The sequence below is a fragment of the Felis catus genome, chromosome B3 (genome assembly GCF_018350175.1).
Source record: "Felis catus isolate Fca126 chromosome B3, F.catus_Fca126_mat1.0, whole genome shotgun sequence".
Classification (NCBI taxonomy): domain Eukaryota; kingdom Metazoa; phylum Chordata; class Mammalia; order Carnivora; family Felidae; genus Felis; species Felis catus.
In genome coordinates, this window is record NC_058373.1 from 136709516 (window position 1) to 136724991 (window position 15476).

General features: G+C 54.0%; 1 protein-coding gene across 1 annotated transcript; it reads left to right on the forward strand.

Moving 5' to 3' along the window:
* Nucleotides 1-379: 379 nt before the first annotated feature.
* CCDC197 (coiled-coil domain containing 197) lies at nucleotides 380-12205 on the forward strand. Its single transcript, XM_045060467.1, is given in 8 exon segments — nucleotides 380-2165; nucleotides 2167-2209; nucleotides 3719-3897; nucleotides 5517-5627; nucleotides 6437-6556; nucleotides 6874-6990; nucleotides 10206-10219; nucleotides 10221-12205. Coding segments are annotated over 8 exon segments (1218 nt in total). The 5' UTR covers nucleotides 380-1985; the 3' UTR covers nucleotides 10675-12205.
* Nucleotides 12206-15476: the final 3271 nt, after the last annotated feature.

A 15476-nucleotide genomic window follows, 5' to 3' on the forward strand; every position in this document is an offset into this window, starting at 1 on the left:
CCTCCTCCTTCCCCAGGCTCACGTCTGATGCTCAGGGCTGGAAAGGCTGACCATGTAGCCCCTCACCTTCTCTCCCTGCTCCACGCACGTGCTGTGGCTGGTCCAGCAGATGGCCAATGAATGGCAGGCTTAGGGAGACTTCCTTCTCCTTTGGGTCATAACTGGGAACCGGGCTTAGGCAAATGGTCCGGGAGCTCTTTGCAAGGCTGTGTGGAAACTACCTGTTACCTAGGCCACCTCCCCAGCCTGACTACGGGCTCACTGATCTGTCCCAGCCCCCACTGTCCTTTGATAAGCTCCTATCCGCTCACAGTGATGTCACTGAATGCATAAAGGGGTGGAGGGTGGGTGGGCAGGGTAGGTGACAAAGGTGTCCCCTCCCCATGCGGGCTGCTTTCTGAACCAGCCCCCAGCCCTGACCCTGGAACTCTCTTGTTGGGAACCAGCACCTGTTGGAAGGCCCGGGTATCTTGGTGAATTTGGGACGTGACGATGATGGGACCGATCCCAGTTATGGGGTGGTAAGGCCAATAATGCCACTATAGAAAGGCAAACCTGGCCCTTCCAGGGCTGGGGGTGCAGCTCAAAGACCCCAAACATCGGCTTTAATGAGCTCAAGTCCATATCCAGTCCTGCCGTGTGTTCCTGGGCAGGTCACAGGCCCCCTCGGAGCCTCTGTCTCCTTTTCTAGGAAGCGGGAATGTACCCTGGCTTTTGAGGACCGTCGGGAAGGTCGGAGAGAAAGCTTCTGTCCTCCTTGTTGCCATTGCTGTCCATCCTCTTCCCACCTGGCCCACGTGGCCCTCGTCCTCTAGCACAGCCGGGGCAGCGAGGGGCAACGCTGGTGGCCAGGGACACAGGCCAGTGTGACTGTCGACAAGGACAGGGCCCTGCAGGTGCTGTTACAGTAACTCTGCCAGCCCCCGGCCAAGTACAAGTTGACCCAGGCCACGCTGGACCCCTGCCCCAGACCCAGCGCCACCCGTGGTGGGCTAAGTGGCCAGGACTGAGCGAACGTTGAAAGGGCCATCAGGGAAGGGACAAGGACACCTGGAAGAAAATGGGGAGGGGCGGCCCCAGTGAGGGCGGTGGGGGACCTTGGGCCATCCCACGCCCTCTGCAGGCTTTGTCTCCTGTCAGAGGCAGGGCTGTGGGTGGCCGTCCCCTGCACCTGTCAGCTCAACCCAAGTCAACTCGCAAGGCGACCCTGGGTCCTCTCCCCTCAGGCAGCCCTCCGGTTTCAGCCTGCCCTTAAAAGCCTGAATTAGATGCAAAAGGCTGTGTCTGTGAGCAATTTTATGGAGAAAAGGTCCAACCCTTCCATCAGATTCTAGAATGGCTTCCCGACCCCACTGCGGTTTAGCCCCATGGTGCGCAGGGCCCACATGGTGTTTGTGGGGAAAGACAGTTTTCCCTGCATTTTCCAGGACTGTATGGATGACAAGATGGGGCACGAGAGGCAGAGAGGCCTGCCTTGGGTCACTCAGCAATCACTCAGAGATCCTACCACAGCCCCTGGGGGCTCAGCCAGCTGACCGGAGAGGGGAGGGGGCCCGCTCTGCCTCTGCCCTTGACCCCTGACCTTGACGGGGCGCAGAGCAGGAGCCTTACTGGAGACCCATCTTGCTCAGGGGCTCGCCTAAGAGACAAGCGTGGTTGGGCAGCAGTAAGCGGTCATCTCCCCTCTCGGGGTGCTGGGGCCCCCGGCCTCGGACTAAGCGCTCGCCATGTGCTGGGCACCCCAGGCGTAATCCCAGGGAGGGGCTCTCACTACTGTCGCTACAGATGGGCTGTCCAAGCACAGAAGTGAAGCTCCTGGCCAGGTCACCAGCTGGTAGGGGGGGGCTCAGGCTACCTCTAGGAGAGGCTCTGTAGACCCCCCCACCCCCCACCAGACAGACTGGACTCCACTCTCCCCCGTGCCTGACCACGGCAGTTCTTTGAACCGTTGCGGCTCAGTTAGCTCATCAGGAAATGGGGTGGAGATGAGGGGTAGAGGGGGGGGACTGGCCAGGGCAAGTCTGAGCAGGAGATCCAGGGAAAGCCTTGCAAGAGGTCATGACCTGGGAGCCTCCAAACAAGGCCCTGGTGCCTGGCTCTTCCTGTCACTGAAATGTCCCTGCGGGCAGAGGAAGCTGATGAGCGAGGTGGAGACGCACAGACTTTTTTGAAGACTCTCTGACTGAGGTCCTTGAGAAGATCCCCAAGGGTTATGTATGGAGCTTCCCCTCCGAGGCCGCCTCCCAGCCTTGGGGCCAGGACACCGTGTGAGCCTTGAACTCCACCTGCAGCATGAGGACCCGCAAAGGTCGAGGCCACAGGGGTTCAAAAGGGCACAGGTGCCCAGCGAGCCTGCCTGGTGAACCCCGGTGAGGCCACTGTGGCCTGTGGCAAGTTCTCGAGGTCCTGGTTTCTTTATCTGTACAAGGGGAGCCGCACGGGTCACGCGAATGGAGGAAGTCACCCTTCAGAAGCCCCGGCATTCAGCTGACGCCTGGTAAATGTTAGCTATTATCGCTACTATTTCGTGGGTCTTTGGTTTTGTTTCATGTGTCGCTATGACCGACGACAACGACACAGACACCGGAAATGGGCTTTGCGTTTTGTTTCATCCTCATTCAACCCAGAGCCCACTGCCATCCGGGCCAGAAGCTTGTTAGGAAAGGGAAGGGGACACAAGCAGGTATTTTTCTCATCGTCATTATCTCAACATTACACCAATAAAAACAACTATTGCCGTTTATTAACTACTTACTCTGTGCCAAGCTCTTTAGTGAATCTTTTTTTACCCCTCTGCGTGAGCTTCTGTTACCCAGGCCCAGAGACGTTAAGGAACTTGCCCCAAATGCCCAGCCAGGAAATTCTGGGGCCGGGTCTCAGATTCTGGTCTGACTTCAGAGCCACTGCACTAAGCGCTGTGGAGCTGTGAGAGCCCCTCCCAAAACTCTGCCCCGGAGGTCAGGGCAGGCTTCGCGGAGGAGGTGGCCTCTCATTGGGCTCAAATGAGCTCAGCGAGGGGGAAGAGCATGGCAGGCAGGGGGAACAGCCGCAGCCCTGCATGACGGGTTTGGGGATGGTGAGTTCCAGTATGCTGGAGCACCAGGACCTGGTTCGGGGAGTTGCTGGGAGATGGCACCAGAAAGTTGAGCAGCACCAAAGAGCTTCGAGCACCAAGCCAAGGAGGGGTGAGCGCTCCAGGTCAGCATGGGGCTTGACCAGACCCGGCACCCAGAGCTGCTTCTAAAGCAGCCTCCTGGTTTGGAGTCTTCCTAACTCAGCAATTCAACCCTGCTCACCCCATCCGGCATGGGTTACCACCAAAGCCGGGGACCCTATCACTCAGGACAGCAACAATTCCTATCCCCTTCTTGTGGGCTCCCCCAGTCAGCACTTTTTCCTGGGGGACAGTCTCCTGTCTCACCGGGCAGTCTGGATCCGGAATCCGGGTTCGTGGCCGCTAGGCGGTCCTTCTAATGTTGCCGCTTCTCTTGAAGGGGCAGGAGGCGGGCGATGAGGCCGGACAGTTGCTGGGCCAGTCCTGCCATCTGGGAGTAAGCCCTGCGTGGCTTGTCTGGCACCTGTCAACTTTGGGACTTCAGCTGGGATTTCGGGACCTCGGCAGAAGTCCCATCTGCCTCATTAGCATCACCACTGCAGGGGGCAGGTGGGGGCTGGGCTCTCTGTGCCCACCCACCCCTCCGCGGCACCGTCTCCACAGGCCACAGTGAAGGGGAGGGGCCGGAGGAGGCCCTCGTGGAGACCGTGGTGGAGCACTACGGGAAGCTCTTCACCATCAACCAGGACATCCAGAAGCATCTGGAGGCCTTCTCCAAGAGGAACCAGGTCGTCCACCAGAGCCTGGGGTCTCTAGAGGAGAGTCATAGGGCTCTTACCCCGGTAACAGCTATCTGAAGCCTGGCCCTTTGCCTTTAGCCCATAAAACCGGGGCCATAGGGGTCTCCTCTGCACCTGCGAGGAAGTCTCGGAGCATTGGTGGGCTGCTGAGAGGGTCTGGGTGAGGCTGTCACTCCAGAGCCTTGTTCTGTCTCCCTTTCCGTCCCCTTTCTCCAGGCTGACCCCTGACAGTGCTTATGCTTAAACGTGTTCTTGGGGGTAGAAAAGCCACGAATTCTAGATTCAAACAGACTGGGTGCGGATCCCAGTTCAGTCTTTGACTAGCTGAGTAAGTGTGTACCTGTCTGAGCCTCAGTTTCTTTATCTGTCAGATGGCAATGCAAACTAGCTAGGAGGTTGTCCTGAGGCACGGGACACAGACGGTGCCCAAGTTCGTGCCCCAAGAAGTCACCTGTCTCTCCTTTCTGGTTCATCTTATAATAAATAGAACTTTTGCCAGGAGGGCCGGCCATTCCAGAAGAAACTGCGCCAGGCAAAGGCGTGGCATGATGAATTTGCATGCTGAAGCTGGGGCCTGGGGACTTGGAGGGGAAGGGGACACGGAGAGGAGGGCTGAGGGAGGGTTGGTTTGCAGCGAGCCTCTGCCCCCTAGTGGCAGCACTGAAAACCTACACCATTTGGCACCTTTTCGCCTCCAGAGAACCGGACCCTTTATGGGCAGCCTGGCAAGGTGAGGGCGCTTTACCTGCTGTATCTCATTTAAATCTCACCCCAGCGCCTGGAGGTAAGTGCTTTCATTCCTAGCGCTGAGACAAGGGGAGGTGAGTAAGGCTGAGCGTTCAAGTGCTGGGTTGGATCTCATCTTTCTTTAAAATGTTGTTCATCATGGATTAAAAAAATGTTTTTTAATGTTTATTTATTGTTAGGGGGGAGGGGCAGAGAGAGAGGGAGACACAGAATCCGAAGCAGGCTCCAGGCTCCGAGCTGGCAGCACAGAGCCCGATGCGGGGCTCGAACTGGTGGACTGTGAGGTCATGACCTGAGCCGAAGTCGGACACTTAACCGACTGGGCCACCCGGGCGCCCCTTCATTTTGATTTTTAAACAACAAGTGAATTAAAATGTTCTTCACTGTAATTTATCTTAATTAATTAAGCATAAGCTGAGTTTTTCGATGCCACCTTGAATTTTGCAACTTAGACCGAGGTGGGCTTTTCTTCCCACTTTCCAGAGGAGGAGAGGAAGACTCAGAGAAGTGAGGACACCTGTGTAGGTCCAGGGCCGAGCCCGCATCCCATGGGGCCTTGCGGGGGGGGGGGGGGTGTGTGGCCGGCACTACATCCACCAGAGCAGGCTGGGCTTCAGGAAGCTTTCGCCGGCCTTGCTCCACGGTGCCCTCCTAGCAGCCTCGGAGCCCAGAAGGGCACAGACTCTTGGGTCTGGTTATGGGAGGAAGCGAGCGTTAAGCCCCGGTCAGCCTGGATGTGCTCTTTTGGGCATTTCCTGGTACCTTGAACAGCCAGACCACCCAGGACTTCCCCTTCCTCCCTCCCTCCATCAGGCTCAGATCTCCCTGGGCAGTGAGCTCCTCCGGACCAGGCCCAGGGCAGATGCCCCAGGAGGGTTTGCGGCAGCCAGGTGACCCAGCCCCTCCCACCGCAGAGCCTCAAGATTCCGCTGTGTCAGCTGCAAAAGAGGTGTCGCTGCAAGCAGGAACAGTGGTGACAGTTGGAACACCATGTTGCCTACCAGAGAGACGTGGACAGCTGTGATGTGAGCCCACTCTGTGGGATGGGGGTGGGGGCAGGGCTGGGGGCTGCTGTCTCCTCAATAAGCATCACCCCCTCCCCAACACCGCCACACACACCCCTGCTTACCTCACCCTGGTGACTGTCCGCTTTCAAAGGGCTTCTCTAAGATGGGGCAGAGGTTACTTTACAGATGGGAAAACTGAGATCACAGATAGGTAAGGGCCAAGCTCTACCAAGAACCAGTACCCGGGCTTGGCATGGGCTGGGTGCTTACCTGATCCTCCGATAATGCTTGTAGGTAATAACAGAACGATGGCTTTTAAGTGAGATCGTCAGTAATTCCTAGGACTGTCTGATGGTAGGCAGGTAGTACTTGGCACAAGGCCTTGCCCGGGACAGGCCCTCCTAAATGCTGCTTGGTTCTTACCTCTATCAGTTTCACAGATGAGAAGAGTGATTATTCGGAAAGAGTAAGCCATGCCCGAAATCTGTGACCAGAGGCCAGGATTTCTGGACTTAAGTTCTCGAGCTCCTGCTTACTGGCCTTTGGAATGGGGACTGGTTACCCTCCGGCCCCTGGGTCCTCCCTAAAATCAGAGCCTGTACCCTTCCAGCCTCAGGGGCTGCTGGGAAGACACCAGGACCAAGGCCTGGGGCACACTGCACCTGGACTGAGTGTGGTCAGCGAATCCAGGGCCTTCTCGGGCCCCATGGGATCCCGGAAGACGCAATGGTTGGGATCTACAGGTGGCTGACCTCCAGCCAAGGGGCTTAGAGGGGGAGTGGACTGGCCACTGTTTACAGAGCCCCTTCTGGGTCTTTCTCTTCAAGGTGGGAAGCAAGGCTGTCACCGCTGACCACAGCCCCAGAGACCTGAAGCCCAGGACTCCGGGGCTGCCCAGAGTGAGGAGCTCTGGGTTCCTCCAGCCCCCTTCCCAGCCCCTGCTCCAGGTGTGGACCGTGGGGGTCTCTGGCCAGGAGGACCCTCTGGGAAGTTAGTTCAGTGTCTCTCATGGCAGGGGAGGACACTCGGGCCCTGCAGTGGGAGGGACTCATCCAAGGCCCTTTGGGAGTGGACCAGGGAGCACAGACCAGGATGAGAAGGTGGCTTCTCTGGTCTGAGTGAGCTGGGGAAGGGGAATGGTGGGAGAGGATTGGGACCTCTTCCTCCTCCTCCCCCTCCTTCTCCTTCTCCCCCTCCTTCTCCCCCTCCCTCTCCTCACCCCCTCCTTCTCCTCCTCCCCCTCCTTCTCCTTCTCCTCCTGCAGGAAGAGCTTCTCAACTACATGTATGTGGCCATCAACAACATGATCCAGCAGTGTTCGCCCTCCGCCCACAGCGTGCCCAAGAGCAGGGACCTCTTCTCCAAGCTCGACCTGATTCAGGTGAGACCTCCCTGCCACCCCAGGCAGGCAATCTCAGCCTGTTCAGGGCCTCCGCTCATGGTGCATTCACGTTTAGCCCCCGTGAGTCCGTCCCTCCGTGGCTACACGCGCTCCTGGGGCAGTAGGTCCTGGTGTCTCTATTGTCACTCAAGAAACTTGTGATGAGTTCCCGTTAGGTATAGGATCAGAGGCAGGTGCAAAGGAACTCCTGTCCTGCCCGGTCTTTCTCTGTGCATGTCACACACACACACACACACACACACACACACACACACTGTACACACTCACACATTCACACGTGCTCTCTACACACCTAACAATACACGTGAAATATACACAGACACGCCTGCAAACAAACACACCCAAGATGCACACAGGTGTGGCCACACATTTACACTCACGTGTGCACTCTGGGAGGGCGCATTTCAGTGACTGAGGGAGCCTCTGTGCAGGGTCTTCAGTTTCCACTTTGGACTCTCGGTCAGGACCCCCCTGAGCCTCCCCTTGTCACCGCCCCCCCCCAGGACCCCCCCCCCCACCATCTGTCATTCACTGAAGTTGCACTAGCCGGGAACATGTCAGACCGGCTTCTACTGACCACAGAGCGCGTCTTTTTCTTCTTTTTAATAATAGCTTCGTTGGGATATGATTCACATACCATAACATTTACCCTTTTAAAGCGCACCCTTCAGTGTTTCTAATTCAGCCAGAATTATGCAACCATCACTACTCTCCAGAACATTGCATCACCCCCACAAGATACATTTTGCATCTGGTTTCTCGCACTTGACGTTTTCAAGGTTGATCTACGTCATATAGTGTGAATCAAGACTTCGTTCCTTTTTAGGACTGGATAATATCCCATTGCGTGGGGACACACCACATTTTCTTTATCCATCAGTGATGGCCGTTTGGGTTGTTTCCGCTTTTTGGCCGTTGTGGCCAATACCGCTGTGGGCCTTCACGTACACGTGTTTGGGTGGACATACGTTTTCGGTTATCTTGGCGACATACCTAGGTGTGGAGTTGCTGAACCATATGGCAACTCTGTATTTAAATCTTGTGCAAATATTATCATCAGCTGCAAACTGTTTGCCCAAAGTGTCAGTGATTTTAGAATCCTGTGACCGATGTGTGTGTGAGGGTCCGTTTTCTCCGCATCCTGTCCACACCTGGAATTGTCTGTCTTTCGTAATGCAGCCATCCCGGTGGGTGTGAAGTCCTAGCTCGTCGTGGTTTTGCTCTGCGTTTCCCTGGTGACAGTAGCATTGAGCGTCTCTTTGGTGCTCATTGCTGATTCGTGTCTCTTCTTTGAAGAAATGTCTATTCAGATCCTTGGCCGATTTTTAAATCAGATTATTTGGGTGGTTTTTTTTTTTTTTTTTTTTTTTTTGCATTCTAAGATATATTCTAGATACAAGTCCCTTACCAAATATACAATTTTCAAATATTTCCTCTCATTCTGTGGGTTGTGTTTTTCATTGGATGGTGTGCTGTGACGCACAAAGGCTTTTAATTTTGATGAAATCCAAGTGAGCTACTTTTTCCCCCTTGGGTTACTTGCCTTTAGGCATCACATCTAAGAAACTATCACAAGGGGCGCCTGAGTGGCTCAGTCGGTCAAGCGTCCGACTTCAGCTCAGGTTGCGATCTTGCGGTCCGTGAGTTCGAGCCCCGCGTCGGGCTCTGGGCTGATGGCTCAGAGCTCAGAGCCTGGAGCCTGCTTCCGATTCTGTGTCTCCCTCTCTCTCTGCTCCTCCCCCGTTCATGCTCTGTCTCTCTCTCTCTCTGTCTCAAAAATAAATAAACATTAAAAAAAAAAAGAAACTATCACAAAAACTGTAATCCAAAGTCATGAAGATTTGTACCTAAATTTCCTTATAAGAAATTTATAGTTTTTGCTCTAATATGTAGGTTTATGATCCATTTTCAGTTAAAACGTTTGTATATGGTATAAGAGTCCAATTTCACTCTTTTGCATAAACATATTCAGTTGTCCTGATAACATTTGTTGGAAAAAAACCAAAACTACCCTCCCCTGTTGCATTGGCCTCTCCTCTCTCTTGTCAAAACTCTACTGACCGTGAACGTGAAGGTTAATTTCTGGACTCTCAATTCTATTCCGTTGGTCTAGATGTCTACCCAATGCCAATACCGCACTATCTTGATGACTATAGCTTTGTCGTCAGTCGTGAAATCGGGAGCTCTGAGTCCTCCAACTTTGTCCTTTTCTGAGGTGGTTTGATTCTTCCAGCAGGGCATGGTGGCGTCACGAGTGGAAGCTCAGTGGCCGGGTGGGTTTCAGGAATGGTGTGATCCGAGGCTCCCTGGCTCATCAAAGATTCATCCTTTCCACACACTGCTGGCTGCCGTCTTCAATACTGGCTTCATTCTAGGTCACAACTCGCTCTCCGTACTTGAGGCAGGCTCAGTGGAGACGTTCGAAACACAGGATGCTTGGTTCCTCTAGAACCCGGAATGCCCGCCCCGCCCCGCCCCAGGGTTGCCATAGCAACAGCCAACAGTCAGCAAGCCTGCGCCTCCGTTGAGAAGGACTCCTCACAAGCACTTCACACGTATCAGGGCTGCTCAGCGGCCCAGCTCCAGGGACACCATTCACCACGTTGGCTTCCCCTGGGGCAAAACTCATGTTATGCATATTCACATTGTGATATGAGCGATGTCGTTTTCAATAAGGGCACGTTTGTCTACATACTCACAGTACATTAATTTCATCTTCTTCCGAAGAAAAAGGAAGAAATTACACGGTGATGTCAAGGGGTCCCGTGGGTCTCCTGCAACAATCACTCAACCGAGACGTATTGAGTCGCCCACATGTGCTCAGCGTTGTGCTAAGAGTTGGAGGTAGAAGGTCCTTCAGGAACGAATGCCTCTAAGAGAGGGAGGCTGGGGGCAGTCAGGGTGGGCTTCTTGGAGGAAGCGGTGAAAAGAGGCAAGCGACCGCATCAGGAAGCCACACAAGTACTTGGACTCAGTCATCTAGCTTTGCTACCACTGGGCTGTGCAGCTTCAGGCAAGTCACTTAACCTCTCTGAGCCTCAGTTTGGTCATTTGCCAACCGTCACCTATAGCACATCCTTGGCAGGGCGCTTGTGAGAGTTAAAGGAAGTGTAGGTAACCTTTGATGGTGCTTTGGTCCCTGGGAAGTGGTGTCAAAGCACCTTCAGGCGACGGAGATTTCTTTTTCCTCCCAGGAATTTATGTTGGACAGTGAGATTTATATCACTGCGCGTGGAACCCGGAGTGTGCTGGTCAGCGGACAGTGACAAGAGTGAGGGCCTCAGAAGATACCCCAGGTCCTTCAGGAAATGCCCAAGGGACCGAGATTCGATCCCCCAAACGCCCTTTCCCAGCACCCAGACTTCAGCGCGCTCCAGCACGTACACACCAGGCCGGCGACCAAGCCAGCCCTGCCAGCATCAGGACCATTTCCTTAGCCCCTCGGCCTCCTTTTGTCACCACAGTGCCCCCAAGTGGGTGGGAGCCAGCCTGTTCCCCGCACTGGGGGATTGGCAGGCAACAAGGCTGCGGACCGGACCGGGGAAGAGAGAGAGGGAGTTCGCCGGGTGGGAGGCAGCGGGAGGTCAGGGGGGGACCTGCCAGGCTGGACTTGCACCTGGGAGCCAGGGCCGCACTGTCAAGGTCGTCGGTGGGTTTGTCTAAGAAGAGCTCTGGATAGGTGGCTAGCTTTTAGGAATATGCGCGTCACAGAAACTCCCGCAAAGAGCCCCTCAGGGCCTAGGAGGCGTGAGAGCTGCCTTGCCCACTGCAGACCGGGGAGCCCGGCAGGCTGGGGGTCCTGAATTTGTTCATCGGGGGCGTCAGTGCCCTCTGCGTTTCCCGAGGGTCCCGGAGCTGCCCGGAGTGGATGCTGCTCTCGGGGAGAGCTTGGCAAGGCAGAACCCCTCCCTCTCCAGCCTGCCTGGAAAGCTGGGTGAGAGGGCATCTAAGGGAGTCCCCCTCCCCCTCCCCAGCCGGATGTCCTTAGGCTGGGGGTGGAAGAGCTTGGTCTGGATGAAAGCACTGGTTTGACACCCTCCCGGTGACCGCCGCCTGGAAAGGATTCACGTCTGGAGGCCGGCCTGCCTCGGCTTTTTGGTGTGGATAAAAGTCGCAAGTTGAGAGCAACTGACCAGCTGCGAACCAGCGAGTTAACTGTCAAAGAAGACTTTCAGAAAAGATGCTGCTATTCGGTCCACAAACGCCGAGGGTCGTCATTTTCCAGGTGCTGTTGGGAGAGGGGCCAGGCGGCTCAGAGGGAGGGACGGTAGGAGCAGGAGTAGGACTTAGCTGCGGAATTAGCGAGAGGAGCTACGTACAGTGAGGCTGAGTGTGGTCTGGTCTTCTGAGCAGCTTGAAGGGGAACCAAGGGGAGACCATTGTTTCAAGTTCTGGTCTCACAGGCCTTTGGAGCAAAGAGGACGTCTCAGGCAGGCTGGAGTCAGATTCCAGAAGGCGGAGGTCATGGTGGGGGGCGGGGCTCAGAAAGTGAAGGGATCACGAGGGGAGGGGTCTCCAGTCTGGCTGGAGCCGGAAGAACCTGATGGGCGGTCTGAGAAGGTGGACTGCGGAACCATCGTGGGGTCCACAGGCCCAGCTACGAGGTTTGGACGTCGGTCCAGAGGCCGCACGTGGGGGTGGCTTGGTCTTGGGCGGCTACACCAGAAGACCACAGACTGGGGGCTTAAACAACGGACATTTATCTCTCGTACTTACGGAGACCGGAGGCCCCAGATCAAAGCACTGGTGGAATAGCAGTCTGGCGGGGGTCTGCGTCCTGCTTCATAGACGGCCCTCTTCTCGTTGTGTCCTCACAGGGTGAAAGGGGCAAAGCAGCTCTATGGGGGTCTCTCTCATAAGGGCACAAATCCCATTCCTGGGGGCGCCACCCTCATGATCTAACACCTCCTAACACACTGGAGACTGGAATGTGACCATGTGAATTTGGGGTGAGGGGACGCAAGCGTTCAGTCCCTTGAAGGGAGCCTCCCACATTCCTGCCTTCCTCTATTCTCCCTCTCCCCGCAACATCTGCTTTCCAGAGACACCTAGAGTATCCCGTCCATCTCCCTGTAACGTGGGCACATGCTGGGCCAACGATTCTTGGACGCGAACGTTTTGTCCGGAAGACATGTGACCACACAGAGTGTGTCCCCGCTCCCGGAGCTTCTGATTCAACAATCTGGGGTCTTAGAGGCCTTAGAATTTGCATTTTTTTTTTTTTACATTTATTTATTTTGAGAGAGAGAGGGAGGGAGAGAATCCCAAGCAGTCTCTGCACTGTCAGTGCAGAGCCCGACGTGGGGCTTGAACCCACGACTGTGAGATCATGACCTGAGCCGAAATCAAGAGTCAGATGCTTAACCGACTGAGCCACCCAGGCGCCCCTAGAATTTGCAGTTCTAGCATGTTCTCACGAGGTGCTGATGCTGGAGGTCCCAGGACCACACCTTGAGAACCGCTGCTTTAGAATTATGGCAAATCCTAACTGCCTAAGCTGGTTCTGCTCCTCCTTGAGCACAACCCCCTCCCCCCCCATGCCTGGGTCTCAGCATCCCGCCTGCGTGATGGGCCTGGACCTGGCAGCCTGGGAGGGCCGTCCCCACCCTGTCTAACCTCCCAGAAGGTACCGGACATACACTCGCTTCTAGGCCCGGGGCACGGTCCTGTGGCTTCCTGGCTTTGCCTGTGAGGGCTCTGAGGAGTGCTTCCTTCTTCCTGTCCCCTGCCATCCGCATGCTGTGCACCGGTTGTGACTGTGTAGGTCTGGTTCAGATGTTTTGTCACACGCCTCGGGGAGGAGGACGATCAGAGCAGATGCCTGGGGTGACAGTGGCCCGGCCATCAATCTACATTTGCAACGGGCAGCTGAGTCTTTTAGGAGCTCCCAGCCTCCACGGCGAGGGGCTTGGCTCATGAAAGAGACAGATGGGGCCCAGGGCTTAGCCGTGCTGCTGCGGGCATGTACCCGAACGCTGGGGTTCAGTCCTTTCTGGACTTTTATGTCCGACAGAAGCTCTCTCCGCCCAGACCCTGTCCCTTTAAGGTACGTTTTCTTGGGTTCCCTGTCAGCTGGAGAAAGGCCTTCAAGTGCATTTGGAGAAAAAAAAAAAAAAAAGCAGTAGTTCAGGTACCTTAGGAGATGTCACTTCATCTGACCTCCCATTCAGACCCCGAGACCCCAAGACACCAGTTGGTCCGGGGCTTGGACATTTTGTGAGACTGAGAGCTCATTACCTGTCAATGAATTCCAGCTTTAAGTAACTTCAAGTGTGAGAAGATTCTTCCCGCAGACCATCCTGGGAGAGCTGGATTGTTAGCAAGTGGCTGGTGCTGGGAAAAAAAAATGGTGGGAAAATCAAATTATGTCCTCTTTTTAGACCACAGACACCAAGGTATACCAGTTCCTTTGAGTGGTTGTTTTCCCACTCTCGTGTTCATTAAAACCACCGTGACATTTGCTAACCACGGAGACATCTAGAGATTGTTCTTGAAGATGCTGGTTCTGACGTGGGGCCCGGAAATCTGGATTTTTAACAAGCTCCTGGGTGGTTCAGATGAGATGGTTCTCCCATCGTAGGGAGAGAAATACTGGGTATCTAAATGCCAAAAAAAAGGAAATCTGGTCTGTGTTGACCTGCTCTTCAGCTGGGAAGCATGAAAGACACAGAAGTGATACCTGAAAATAACTTGATCACATAAAAATTAAAAACGCGGGGCGCCTGAGTGGTTGAGCGTCCGACTTCGGCTCAGGTCATGATCTCACACTCTGTGAGTTCGAGCCCCGCGTCCGGCTCTGTGCTGACAGCTCAGAGCCTGGAGCCTGCTTTGAGTTCTGTGTCTCCCTCTCTCTCTGCCCCTCCCCTGCTCATGCTCTGTGTCTCTCTGTCTCTCGATAATAAATGAACGTTAAAAAAAAAATTAAAACGCATCTACCTCAGGACGCATCCAAATATCTAAAGACAATAAACTAGAGGGAAATGATGACAAATTTGGAAAAGGATCAGTGTTTTAAAGAGCTCTCACAAAGTAGAACAGACAATTGTTCATATTCAGAAAAAAGCAAAATAAATAAAAATGGCTATACACATGAAAAATATTTCACCTTACAAAAAATAGAATTAAACAATGTAACTTCTGTCCATAAGAAGATTCAAACTAATAATACACTAACGCTTGTAAGACAGGCTGTCTAACAGTGTGATACTGTTTGCATATATTTTCTAGAGAGCAACTTGATTAGAGGTCTCAAGAGGCTTAAGAAAATGTTTACGTCCTTTGGCTCAATAATTCCAAGCCGAGAAATTAAGCTAAAAAAACCAGAGCTATTTGCTTCCAAAATGACAGCCCAACTCAACTTGGCTTCAGCCAAAAAGAGAATGCATTGGCTTATAAAAACGAGAAGGTCAGGGACAGCTTCGGGCAGAGCTTGATCAGGAGCTCAGTGTCAACCCAGTCTCTCTCTCTGGGCTTTGCTCTTCTGCATCTTGGCTTCGTTCTCCAGTTCCATGTAAACAACCTCAGCCCTGCATCCTCCAAAGCTGAAGTCAGAGCAAGAAAGAGAGAATGTCCCTTTGTGGTAAGTCTCAGGGTTCACTCTGATTGACTCACCTTGGGTCAGATGCCTCTCTTTAATCCCTGACTGGCCAAGCCTGGGTCAAATTTTTGAGTTTAGGAGAGGTGGAATATCTTTTATGGCTAGAGTCATTCCCCTGGAGCCAGTGGCGGATGCCACATGAACTACGTGGGCTGAAAGAAGGGGACGTGTGGTTCCCCCAAAGGGGAACCAGGCTACCGTTATCGCGGGGAGGCGGGACCTGATGCTGCTCCGGCAAACCCCAGAAGTGCCCGTCACAGATGCCAGCAGAGTGTTTAAGATGCCACCACATCGTTATTTAGAGTAGCCAAACTTCAAGCAACCTAAGTATCTCGGAGGAAGAGTTTAATAAATAATGCCCCAACTTTAGGATCTGATGATTCTGCAGCCATTAGATTACATGTTTTCAAAAACAGTGTTAGGAAAAATATAGGACGTAAAGTTAAGTGGAAAAAGGGATTCAAAAAATAGAATATAAGCCCCATTTGATAAAATTTATATATGCAAAAGAATGGAAGGATATACACTACATTAGTGCTTCTAAGTGGGAGGCCCCTGACCCTCAGGGTGTTAATTTCCACCTCGTGCAGCAGATTGAATTGGGTCGTGAAATAGATAGGGGTCCCAAAGTGTCCTCTCTCCCGGGGTTGTGTCTACTTCCTTGGGCTTGCCGGAGGCTCATGGTGGGCAGAACACTCCTCTCCACCTCTTGGCCGGGCGGGCCACGTGACTTGCTTTGGCCAATAGGATATTAGTGAACTGGGACACAATCAGAGGCTTAAAACATGATCGTGCCGTGGGGCTTGGGGTTTAGCACTGGTAAACTCTGCCATGGAGAGAGGTGTGCCTCTGGGAGCCCCTTGATTCC